The sequence below is a fragment of the Phragmites australis genome, chromosome 8 (assembly GCF_958298935.1).
Source record: "Phragmites australis chromosome 8, lpPhrAust1.1, whole genome shotgun sequence".
NCBI lineage: Eukaryota > Viridiplantae > Streptophyta > Magnoliopsida > Poales > Poaceae > Phragmites > Phragmites australis.
The window spans coordinates 23593714-23607206 of record NC_084928.1 but is presented as its reverse complement, the minus strand read 5'-3'; the positions used below and the strand labels follow the sequence as shown (position 1 = coordinate 23607206).

The window sequence follows — 13493 nt, the reverse complement described above, 5'->3', positions numbered from 1 at the left end:
TATTGATAAATATTGGTACTCCACCCAATGCTCACTGATCTACCAGTTCATTTTAATAGCGCAGCACAAATACAGCTCATTACAAGCTGATTGTGTAAACAGTAGCCTGTATGTAAATTTTCGTGCATAATGACTTAATTGTGGCGACTGACACACTGCTAGTCCGAGTGAATGTATTGAATTGATGCACAGCGGAGAAATAGTGTTTGTTGCATAGTGTAAATACAGGATTAAGGAATGAAAGAGGCAAAAATTAATTTTAATGAGGTAAAAGGTACCCATGCATTCACAATTTAATTAGGTAGGGGTAGCACTGTAAATGACACATGTTTGCAATGAATAGAATGCAAAGAACCATGATAAATGCTATTTAAAAAGAATGAGGGAATAACAAACTGAAACAAAAAAACACTTTTTTGATCTCACTAAAAAAATCAGAAGAATAGAACCGGCTGCCGTTTCACAAATGCGGAAATAAGAATATTTCTTACTTGTCATGCATAGGTCACATGGAAGATCTTTTTTTCCTTCGCTTGACATATATTGTATTATTGTGAGGTAAACTTAACAACATATGTCTATCGGCTACTATTTCACAAATGGGAAGATAAGATTTTTATTTTTACTTGACATGCATATGTCATATGAAACATTAAAATTCTAGTTATGTAAGCTAAATATTAGATGTCTAAATATAAAAATTAAATAATTAAAAATAAAAAATATTTTTAATAAAACAGTATCCATCTTTATACCATAACCTTTTAATTAACTTAGATGAACAATAATACTCCATCGGATCTAACATAGCTAGTGCATTTTGTAAGAATAGACTTGCACTGTTAATCTACTAAAATTCACCTACCACACCATTGCTTATCTAACATTTTTAAGGAAGATCTATTGCAACAGTCTAAATAACATATGCTGAACATTTTGAAGAAAGATCTAATGCAACATTGTCAGTATGGTATTTGCAGAAAAGATCAATAATTCATACCCTTTGCTTTCGCAAGTATATTTAGCTAATCCAGTCCGCGCATTTCCTTGTACAAGCTAATAATCCAATTCCAGCCCATGCACTCACCATAAAATTGCCCAGCATTAGGCGATCTATTGATCTATTGCGCACTACTCGCACGTATATCAGGCCGGCCAACACACACGTATATCAGGCCGGCCAACACACAGATGAGCAACGAAGGTTTATTTACCACCAATATATACAAGCACTCCAGTAGAAACGTAGCATTCCAGCATTTCAGTCACGTTTAGACACACAGGGTACGACCTACTAATAGCTGGCATCACAACTCACAAGATAACCCAGAGGCGCACCCGGCTGCCGGCAGACAAGATTACGCACATAGAAACCACATGCCCGACATTCACGCAAACGATGCCAGCATTCGGAATCAAGCCAGGCGGTTTGTTCTAGTTCTGCTTCTTGGGTTTCACCGGACCCCTGGGTATCTTGCTCAGAACCTTGGCATCCAGCACCTCATACTGCTTGCGGGCCCCCGTGTGTGCCCTTCCAGCGAAGTGGTCCACCTTGTCCTGGTACTTGTCGTACAAGATCGGTACCGTGTGGAGCATCAGGACAGCTGTTTAGAATTTCCAACTGATCAGTCCAGTAGCTTAACATATTGCAGATTCAAACAACATTGTGTATGTTCCGAGATGCCTTACCAATGTATATCAAGGTGAGGAAGTCACAGCAGCTTCCAACTCCTGAGAGAATCCAGAGCCCCACAATCACCTGAGAAAGTACATGGAAACAGTTGAGAAATCTTAAAGCAATAACCAACATGATGATAAAATCAGTGTTAACAACAAGGTTACATACACCCAGAAACTTCTTCAGATCATGCCCCATTGCAATCTCCCGAAACAAGTGAAGCACTCTGTTGACGTCATTGTGTAATGCTCGTGCAACATTCACAACAAGATCTTCAGGTATCTGTACTAGAGGAATATCTGGCGGACTCCTGCAAAAGAAACACTTGATGGAAATAAGATGGATGCGATGTCAAACAGAATATGTGGGAAACATCATGCTTTCAACTCACTTCTTGATGAAGGTGGTAGCTTTGGACCACAGGAACAAGATGGCCAGGACACCAATCAGCACATGGGATATCAGAGTCAGGAGATGGTAATCAAGCACTTTGAACAAAACCCATATGAGAGTTGCGCCACCAATCACTACAGCAGAGGTCTTCTTGTCTTTCCATAACAGTACGTCAGCAGCTGCAAGAAGTGTTCCAGAAGGAGCACAGAGTTAGAACAAATAAACAGCAGCATAGAGCGGATACTACCAATTAGGAATCTTTTTAATCAAGGTAAATTATGGATTTAAAATGCCTTCATGCATAACCAGAGGAGGAATATGTAAGCCATAAGGAGGCCCACATATGAAACATCTGGATACAAAGTATACTTTTTCCTCTCTTTTGTTCCCTTAGTCCATCATGAACTAATGACCATGACCCACCGGAAAAGCAGCAAATTCAGGACTTTCCCATAGGTTTAACTCTTGTAAAATTCCAACCCTCCCGCTCAAAAAAGATAAGAGAAGGTAAAATTCCATTGCAAGTTGAAGATTATTTAAACACACTATCAAACAAGGATTCTAACTTTCTGACCTGACACTCAAGCAGCAAGGCCTGCATATAAAACATGGGGATTTCACTTAAATTTTAGTATGCATTTTAAGATTCATTTTTCTGGTACATCGACTGCCAAACATTGACACACTCTGCATACCCCATATTCTTAAACTTTAGCAACATATTTTTTCCCCCTTTTCAACAACGAAAAGGCATAGTATTACAACAAAAGATAGGAGGCCAACATATTCCATAGGACTTGAGCCGCACTTCTGCTATGTGCATCTCATTTACTATCATAAGGCTGACCTCCAGCCCTAATCCTGACACCCCATAAATTTCAGAACTACAATCCTGTCTCTCTTCAGGATCACGATGCATTAGTAAGAGTGACAAGGATAATGTGGAAAGACTTCAGATATCCTTCTGTTGAAGACCAAACTCAAATCTACAGGTCAAGTAGTAAGTATTCCAGTGTATATCAAAAGTTTAGGAAATTTCTTAGGTCAAGGTACAGAATATTAAAATTGGTACATCAGCAAATTGGATAAGTAGATTTTTATGGTTATGATATCAACGAAGGCCCCGACGATTCAACTGCAGTGTGGATTCACAATTATAATTCTGTTGATGTTGTTGATTGCCCGATTCTCAGAAGCCGCCTATAGGACTCGTTACTATCTTTTCGGGGTTAACATAGCATCCGTAGGGAAACCGATAAAAAAGCATTGATTCCAACAGACGCCCACCTTTCTTTTTGAGTAAAATGCAGGAGCGGTCCTCGAACTTGTCCTGGTCCTCGAACTTGTCCTGCTGTGTCATTTAGGTCCACGAACTCTGAAAATGCATTTCTAAGCTATTACTGTTATCAAACCGTGTCAATAAGATCTATACCGGTCTTGATGACGACATGACATGCCACGTGGTGCCTACAAATCATTTTTACACCTAGATCTGTGTAGCCTCTTCTCTGGATCTGTGAGGCTGGGACCCACTGGATCAATTCAACATTTTGACTCCAATCAAAATCAAAACAGGAGAGGGAGGGGTGGCATTGACTGGCGGTTGACCAGCTCGCCGACGGCGATTGGCGGCGGGGCTCAGCCAAGGAAGGGTACTAAAAGCACCAGCACACAATGGAGAACTGATTTGTGGGCTCGGCAGCGACATGAAGAGGGAAGCACGACTGGCGACGAGGGCAAGCATCAGCGGCCATTGACGGCTCATGCGAGCATTGTCAGCGGCAACACAGCGAAGGCTGGGTCAACGATGGACCCGAGCCGAACGGGGACACGCACGAAGATCCTTAGGTAGAGGGAAAGCTCACAGTGGGGCTCTTCTGTTGGTGATATGCCCTAGAGGCGATCGAGTTTGCGGATTGGATCTGCTAATAGGCTTTAATATTGATTAAAGGACTATTAGGGTTTAGAGTCATAATAAGCTTTAATGTTGATTAAAGGCCCATTAGCGTGCTCTATATAAGGATAGGCAGGGGCCAAGGCGCATTGAGTTTTTTTTCCCGAAAAGAAACAGATCTTGCCACAAAAACCCTGGCCGCCTCCTATTCCCGAACTCCCTTCGAAACCCTAGCCGGGCGCGCGGTGCTAGCACACCGGCGCACGGCGATTCCATCCTTGTACGTGTGGATACCGTAGAGGCGCTGCTACTATTGCAGTGCTGATCTACTCGGGACGTACTCGCGAGTACTCGGAAGGTGCTCGGGACGTGCTCGGGACGAGGTTGACGATCGACTACTTGACGCGCACGACGTTGGATTGGTCTGCTCCAACTCTTCTTCCGCTGCACTGCTCGTCAAGTGGTAACGATTCATGATCCCCTACTCGCATGGCTTCCTGGTTGAACGCGGTAGGGAAAATTTATTTTGTGCTAGCGTAGCCTACCCGCAACCCTTCAGTGGTATCAGAGCCATCCTGCGTAGTTTTCGATCTGGATCAGTCACATATAGAAGATATGTGATAGAAATAGATTAGATCTATTGTTTTTTATCAGTTCATATGATGGATTAATCAATGCACGGTTGGTTAGGTGAATTAGAGATTGGATGAGATGCCAGTCGATGAAACCACATAGCCAAAAAGATTAGCTCGATCTCCCACCTGTTTTTGCGTGCGACTTGCCCCTACCGGCTGGAATCACCATTGGGGCTAACTGCATGCATCGCGACATGGTCGGGAGAACAGCAGATCGAGGTCATGTGTGCTGTCATCGTTTCTGGAAAAACCTCACGCGATGATCAATGGGATTGATCTAATGGAAATTGAGACATTATGAATGACTCGGAATTGGCTCGATACGATCGATCCGATGAGATTTTCATAGCGATTTCATAGATGCGATCTATGTATTTCCGAGAGGTTTTCAGGGCGCTGCCCTGAAACCCGCGGGGGGCGGCTCCCCCCTCTACGCTTAACTCGTTTTTGCAGAGAATGTTGTGACTGGTATGGCCTTGTGATATGTGATGCATGTGTGTAATTTTTCATGGCCTGCGTGTCATGGTTAATTGCAGCCCAAGGCTGTCATGTTATTGTATAACGGCCTGCGTGTCAACTTGTGATGCTTCTTCTCATGTAATTTATCTAGTGCTATTAGGTGTAATAGACTAGAACAAGATCACGGAGATTTGAAGCATGATGACCCGGAGGACAAGAACCGTGGCGATGAAGATCACCATGTGAAGGGGCCATACTATGTCACAGTTAATATGATTGCCTGTGATGTTTTTATGTTCCTGTCATACTATTCTTTCATGTTTTATATGTGGTGGATATGATTTTCATGATAGAGTAGTTTCCCTCAGAAAAATCAAGAGTAACTGATGCCCTTCCAATAGCTGCACCTACAAAGGTTTTGATCATTGTGTGGTAGGTCTGCCAAAGCAGGGTGCCATCATTTATCTTAACCAGTTAGAGTGGATATCGGACATCCACACGCATAGTATTGGTTTACTTGATAAAGCTATCAAAATGGTTTTGGGCTTTGGGGCATGGTGTTAGGCGCCGGGGCATTCGATGCCACCCAGCAAACAAGAGTCACATATGGATGTGATTAGCAAGGCGTTGCTTACCTATGTCACTAAATTTCTAGCAGTGATGCCAAAGCTCACTAGAACTTAGTTGAATATGGATCTTGATCCTCTATATGTTGTTAGAGGGACAACACATATAGTGGAGTATCTTTTATTAAATTGTTTAATAGAAGATTCACATAGGCATAGTGCTGAACTTGCATTTTCTGTTGTAGATTATGGCACCGGCCGCTAGTAACACTTCCAGTTTTAATTTGCGATCGATTCTTGAAAAAAGAGAAGCTTTCTGGAACAAACTTTATTGATTGGTATAGAAATCTGAGAATTGTTCTCAAACAAGAGAAAAAGGAATATGTTCTAGAGGTCCCCTATCCTGATGAACCAGCTGATAATGCTCCTGCCACGGATCGGAGGGCTTATGAGAAGCACACCAACGATTCACTGGATGTTAGCTGCCTCATGCTTGCCTGTATGTCCTCTGAGCTTCAGAAGCAATATGAGAACAGGGATGCCCATGATATGATTGTGGGACTCCGAGGCATGTTTGAGAACCAAGCTCGGGCCGAGAGGTACAACACCTCAAAGTCCTTGTTTGCGTGTAGGTTAATAGAAGGCAGTCCAGTCAGTCCTCATGTGATCAAAATGATTGGTTACATTGAGACCCTGGAAAAACTTGGTTTTCCCCTTAGCCCTGAGTTGGCTACGGATGTAATTCTCCAGTCGCTCCCTGCGAGCTTCGAGCCGTTCATTTTGAACTTTCATATGAACAGCATGGAGAAAAGCATGGCTGAATTGCATGGGATGCTAAAAACTGCTGAGGAAAGCATTAAGAAGAGCTCTAGTCATGTGATGATGGTTCAAAAGGATAGCAAGAAGAGAAAGCGCAAGGGTAAGGCTAAAACTTCGGATGAGATCTCGAGCTCTAAGCCTAAACCTGTTGGAAAGCCCAAGGCTAGCCCTGCCGCTTCTGACACTTGCCACCACTGCCATAAGACTGGTCATTGGCGGAGGAACTGCAAATTGTACTTGGAAGAACTCAAAAAGAAGAAGGGAAGTAAGACTTCCTCTTCAGGTATAAATGTTATTGAAATTAATCTTGCTACTCGTCCTAATGATTCATGGGTATTTGATACCGGATCAATGATTCATACTTGCAAATCGTTGCAGGGACTGAAAAGGACTAGGAAGTGTGCAAGAGGCGAATTGGATGCTCGCATCGGTAATGGTGCAAAAGTTGCTGCGTTGGCCGTTGGCGTTTACTCCTTATCGCTACCCTCAGGATTAGTTTTGGAATTAAATAATTGTTATTATATTCCTGCCTTGGGCAAAAACATTATCTCTTCTTCATGTTTGGAAGAAAATGGTTATGAATTCATAATAAAGAATAAGTGTTGTTCGATATTTTTGAATGGTATGCTCTATGGTAATTGTTCATTAGTAAATGGATTATATATATTGGATCTTGAGTATATAACTATCTATAACATTGATACAAAGAAGCCTCGGCTTAATGATTTGAATCCCACTTTTGTTTGGCATTGTTGATTAGGTCATATAAATGAGAAGCGTATGCAGAAGCTCCATAAAGATGTTCTTCTACATTCATTTGATTTCGAATCATTTGATACATGCGAGTCTTGTTTACTTGGCAAGATGACTAAGACGCCTTTCACTGGTCGAAGTGAGGACAAATGAATTATTAGCCCTAGTACATACAGATGTATGTGGACCGATGAGTTCTACAGCTAGAGGTGGTTTTCAGTATTTCATTACTTTCACCGATGACTTTAGTAGATATGGTTACATCTACCTAATGAGGCACAAGTCTGAATCCTTAGAAAAGTTCAAGGAGTTTCAGAATGAAGTACAAAATCATATAGGCAAGATAATTAAATTTCTGCGATCAGATCGTGGAGGTGAATATTTGAGCTATGAATTTGGTGATCATCTAAGGCAATGTGGAATCGTTCCACAATTAACTCCACCAGGTACGCCACAATGGAATGGGGTGTCCGAGCGGAGGAACCGAACTTTGTTAGACATGGTCCGGTCGATGATGAGCCAATCTGATCTTCCATTGTCCTTCTGGGGATACGCTCTAGAAATTGCTGCTTTCACGTTAAACAGGGTTCAATCTAAGGCTGTAGAGAGGACACCATATGAGATATGGACCGGGAAGCGTCCCGGATTGTCTTTCCTTAAGATATGGGGTTGTGAGGCTTATGTAAAACGTTTATCGTCTGATAAGCTCACTCCTAAATCTGATAAATGCTTCTTTGTGGGGTATCCTAGGGAAACCAAAGGATATTATTTCTATAACCGGGAAGAAGGCAAAGTGTTTGTCGCCCGGAATGGTGTCTTTCTTGAGAAAGAGTTTCTCGCGAAGAGAGTTAGTGGGAGCACGGTGCAACTCGAAGAAATTCGGGAACCACTTGAAAGTGTTTCAGCTCCTATTGAACCACAACTCGGTATGCAAGATGTTGCAGAACCTGTTGTCGAGACACCAGCCCCACGTCGGTCGGAAAGGTTCAGTCGTGCACCCGAGCGGTTTATGTTCCTAACCACGGGGCAGCGCGACATATTATTGTTGGACAATGATGAACCTAAGACTTACTCGGAAGCAATGGTGGGACCAGACTCCGAAAAATGGCTTGGAGCCATGAGATCCGAGTTAGAATCCATGCGAGAAAACCAAATTTGGAACTTGGTCGATCCACCTGATGGTGTGAAAACTATCGAGTGTAAATGGGTTTTTAAGAAAAAGATTGACGTTGATGGAAATGTTCACATCTATAAGGCACGATTGGTGGCAAAAGGTTTCAGGCAAATTCAAGGTGTTGATTATGATGAAACGTTTTCGCCCGTCGTAATGCTAAAGTCTATTCGGATTCTCCTAGCAATTGCTGCATATTTCGACTACGAGATATGGCAAATGGATGTCAAAACGGCTTTCCTTAATGGAAACCTAAGTGAGGATGTGTACATGACACAGCCTGAAGGTTTTGTCAATCCGAAAAATGCTGGGAAGATTTGCAAGCTGCAAAAGTCCATCTATGGACTAAAGCAAGCTTCTCGGAGTTGGAATCTTCGTTTTGATGAAGTGATCAAAGGGTTTGGTTTCATCAAGAATGAAGAAGAGCCTTGTGTTTACAAAAGGACTAGTGGGAGCGCACTTGTGTTTCTGGTCTTATATGTGGATGACATATTATTGATCGGAAATAATATTCCAATGCTCGATGCTGTCAAATCTTCATTGCAAAAGAGTTTTTCAATGAAAGATTTAGGAGAGGCAGCATACATATTGGGCATAAAGATCTATAGAGATAGGTCGAAAAGACTAATCGGATTAAGCCAGAGCACGTACATTGACAAGGTATTGAATCGGTTCAATATGCAGGATTCCAAGAAAGGTTTCTTGCCAATGTCACATAGCATCACTCTCAGCAAGAATCAATGTCCTAAGACATCTGATGAGCTCGAGAGGATGAGTGCGATCCCGTATGCTTCTGCTATCGGGTCCATCATGTATGCTATGTTTTGTACACGCCCAGATGTCTCCTATGCTCTAAGTGTTACGAGCAGATATCAATCGAACCCAGGTGAATGTCACTGGGCTATAGTAAAGAGTATCCTCAAGTACATGAGAAGAACTAAGGATATGTTCCTAGTCTATGGAGGTGAGGAGGAGCTCGTTGTAAATGGTTACACCGATGCTAGCTTCCAAACCGACAAGGACGACTCGAAATCGCAGTCTGGTTTTGTGTTTTGCCTTAATGGAGGTGCGGTGAGTTGGAAGAGTTCCAAGCAAGAAACGGTTGCTGATTCCACGACGGAGGCCGAGTATATCGCAGCTTCGGAAGCTGCAAAAGAGGCTGTTTGGATCAGAAAATTTGTTTCTGAGTTGGGTGTGGTCCCTAGTGCGTCCAGTCCAATGGACCTCTATTGTGACAATAGTGGTGCCATTGCACAAGCCAAGGAGCCTAGGTCGCACCAGAAGTCCAAGCACATACTTCGGCGCTATCACCTCATTCGAGAGATTATTGATAGAGGTGATGTAAAAATATGCAAGGTGCACACGGATTCGAATATTGCTGATCCGTTGACGAAGCCTCTCTCACAGCCCAAGCATGAGGCACACTTGAGCTCTATGGGTATTAGATACTTGCGGGATAGACTCTAGTGCATGTGAGAGAATGTGTTCTGTCTATACTAATGTACTTTTGGATAATTGTTATCTGGTTCCATGAATAATTATCATTTACATTGATCAGCAAGTATGTGACTTGTTTGTGAAACTCTTTGTTTTTATGATGTTATTCTAAATAGTCCCTAATCTCATATCATTATGTGGGACAATAATGATTTATAGATTAGCACATTTGACTGAATGATGATCATGTTTCACGGATCATAGATATGGAGATATCAAATCAGTAATGTGGACACATGTTAGAGAACATGATGTTGGATAGACCCACCCTGAGATACTGCTGGGATTGTTATTTTTAATGTGCCATCAGTTGTTATCTCAAATGGTGTACCTACAGAATCCTTTGACCTGAGATCATCATTGATTCCAGAATGTGTAGTAACACACTTAGGAGCTTCCAAACGCTATTCCGTAACTGGGTAGTTATAAAGGTTGCTTTCGGGTATGTTATGAAACATGTCGTGGGATGTGAGTGATCAAGATGAAATTTACCCCTCCTAAATAACGGGAGAGATATCTCTAGGCCCCTCGAGGTAGTTGGATTGGAAAGTGCATGGCCATACCAATGTGATTAAAAAGTTAATCATGGTGAATCCACTACTTGATCGAGTGAATGGTCGAGCTATCACAAGGGTGGCACGAATCTCGCCTTGAGCTTGACTGGTATCGTGTGGTAAATGGATTGGTACATGAGTATATCAAGGTTCAGCCGATATGATCTTTGTGTGCATTCGGGAGTCAATATGTCCTGCTAGGTACCGCTATTGACTTGCAATTCAGAAAAGGGTTTCCGGATAGCGACCGTTTACACATGAACCTAACGGGTCACACACTTAAGGGGATGGAATATAAAACTTGTACTGACTCTAGTGCAAGTGGGAGATTGTTGGTGATATGCCCTAGAGGCGATCGAGTTTGCGGATTGGATCTGCTAATGGGCTTTAATATTGATTAAAGGACCATTAGGGTTTAGAGTCATAATAGGCTTTAATGTTGATTAAAGGCCCATTAGCGTGTTCTATATAAGGATAGGCAGGGGCCAAGGCGCATTGAGTTTTTTTTCCCGAAAAGAAACAGATCTTGCCACCAAAAACCCTGGCCGCCTCCTATTCCCGAACTCCCTTCGAAACCCTAGCCGGGCGCGCGGTGCTAGCACACCGGCGCACGGCGATTCCATCCTTGTACGTGTGGATACCGTAGAGGCGCTGCTACTATTGCAGTGCTGATCTACTCGGGACGTACTCGCGAGTACTCGGAAGGTGCTCGGGACGTGCTCGGGACGAGGTTGACGATCGACTACTTGACGCGCACGACGTTGGATTGGTCTGCTCCAACTCTTCTTCCGCTGCACTGCTCGTCAAGTGGTAACGATTCATGATCCCCTACTCGCATGGCTTCCTGATTGAACGCGGTAGAGAAAATTTATTTTGTGCTAGCGTAGCCTACCCGCAACCCTTCATCTTCGGCTTGGAGGAGGTCTAGAGTGACAGGTTGATGGTGAGGCGTGGAGGACGACGGTCCAAGGCGGGGAAGACGGTCGCCGAGCTCGATTCCGCCAGGGAGGAAGCGAATCTAGCCGGGAACTCGAGGGAGGGGACGGAGAGGGAGCTCCTCCAAGCTTCCCTTAGTGCGGCTGCGGTGGAGGAGGGTACACGGTAGCGGGATTGCGATGGCGGAAGTAGAGCTCATGGTGGGGAATGACGGTCGGGAGGAGAAGAAGATAGGGTTCCGACCGGGAGTGCCTTATGGGACAGCAAGCAACAGGAGGACGAGGGCATCCTCAACTTTTCACGTGAAGGAGCTCCGGCCGGCAGGTCGTCGACGTCCACACGGCAGCCGAGCTCTGCACGCGGTCTAAAGGAAGAGGGAGAGAGGAAGGAGGCCGACAGATGGGTTGACAGATGAGAGAGAGGGAGGAGAGGCCACGTCTATATCGCCTTTGCCATGCAGGCACCATATGGCATGTCATGTCAGCGTCAAGACCCTCTCTGAACTGGTATGAACCTGATTGACACGGTTTGACAACAATAACGACCTAAAAATGCATTTTCAGAGTTCGTGGATCTAAATGACACACCAAAACAAGTTTGAGGACCGTCAATGCATTTTACTCTTTCTTTTTTGTACTTATCATCATCATTACACCTATTGGGTCCAGCAAACAATGAGTTAACACTTCTAATTGAATATTACTTCATGTTTTGATTTTGCAACTACTTTTTCCTAGGCAGAAACTCCTATCACTATCCCATATTTAAATTGACAAATTTTGTCAATATAAGCTTCATAGTAGCACATACTCTAACTCCTTATAAAGGACTAAACTTTTCTTTAACAGTATTCCTGGTATGGAAGGTTTTTTTGAAACCTACAAGGAAAAAAGGGTCTTGACCAACAGATTCTCAACAACTTGCAACCTAGAACCCACGAAATAACCTTAACAGCATGTTCCTTTTTATTAGATAGATGTGAGATCTTGACGATGCTAACCTATCGATAAGCTGAGGGGCTCTGACGCTTTCACAGATCAAAGAAACTATAGGGCGGCACTTTTTTTGTTTGGGGGGGGGGGGGTGTAAAGATGTATTCTGAACCCGTTATTGAAGCATGGCTATCAATTTCTACACTTTGACAGAGTAAAGTTTATTCTCCTCAAGAAAAGCACATCGAGTAATACAAGTTCAGCTTGCACAACCCAACCTCAAGATAACAAAGAACTACACAACTAAAACAAATTTGCAAATACTAGAAGCTCTAGTTAAGTGCCAATATTATTAAGCAACCCCAGCCAGAATGGACTGCACAAATTGAACAACCAAGTTGCTTCTCTTGCGTGGTTATCTAAACACACAATAGAACTAGCACCAATTTTCAAAAGAAAAAGAACTAGCACCAATTCTCAAAAGAAAAAGAACTAGCACAAGGAACAGGCCAAAAAAACATAAGCGATTAAATTGGAGCGTAAAACGAAAAAGAATCGAGGGGAAAGAAGAACAAAGAAGCCCATACTTTTACCGCCCCCAAGAGCCTTATGAACGGAGGTGTCCTCGCCTAAAAGCCTAAACCCGCGGGACCTTGCCGCTGGCGCCGGCTCCGGGGCCGGGGCCGGGGGAGACGCCTTCTCCGGCGAGGCGGCGTCGGCAGGTGGCTGCAGCGGCGGGTCCGAGGCACCATCGGCAGGCGCCACCGGGGTTGGCGGCGGCGCGGCGACAGTCTCCTCCGCCGGATCGGCCATGGCAGCCAAAGCAAACCAAGCTACGAGAAGAAGCGAACCTTTCCCTTCTCTCTCACTCGCTCGCGTAAAGTGCGCACTGTGTGGGTTTTGCTTCTGCTGTCGCCGCCCTTCATGAGCTGGATGGAGAACTCTAGAATACGGCGAGAAAGAAACGGCCGTCACGGCGCGTTGCCGCTGCTCATTGTCGAGCTACTGTGTTTGATGAATACGTATAATCTCAGATTAATATGTGTGGTTATTTATATATTATTTTAATTTAATTTGACGAATGTAAATACATGTTCGTAGTTTGCTTCGGAGCTTCCTTCAGTGTTATAAAATCACCTTTATACGAGTAATCAATCAGAATCGTAGCTCTTGTATCTGCTCATGTGATCTCAGATTCAATCAATC

At 43.5% G+C, this 13493-nt stretch overlaps 1 protein-coding gene across 1 annotated transcript; it reads right to left on the bottom strand.

Annotated features, from left to right (window-relative positions):
• Positions 1–1192: 1192 nt before the first annotated feature.
• On the bottom strand, positions 1193–13220 carry LOC133926814 (reticulon-like protein B2). Its single transcript, XM_062372925.1, has 5 exons — positions 12875–13220; positions 2070–2250; positions 1847–1988; positions 1690–1759; positions 1193–1604 (listed from the first exon to the last, which is right to left on the bottom strand). Exons 1-5 carry the CDS (start codon positions 13098–13100, stop codon positions 1435–1437), a joined length of 789 nt encoding a protein of 262 aa, XP_062228909.1. The 5' UTR covers positions 13101–13220; the 3' UTR covers positions 1193–1434.
• Between the last annotated feature and the right edge of the window lie 273 nt (positions 13221–13493).

Coding starts and splice junctions, on each gene's coding strand:
- LOC133926814 (XM_062372925.1), bottom strand. CDS start 13,100: ATGGCCGATCCGGCGGAGGAGACTGTCGCCGCGCCGCCGCCAACCCCG. Junction 1,989..2,069: donor GCTACCACCTTCATCAAGAA/GTGAGTTGAAAG, acceptor TTTCTTTTGCAG/GAGTCCGCCAGATATTCCTC. Junction 1,605..1,689: donor CCTCACCTTGATATACATTG/GTAAGGCATCTC, acceptor AATTCTAAACAG/CTGTCCTGATGCTCCACACG.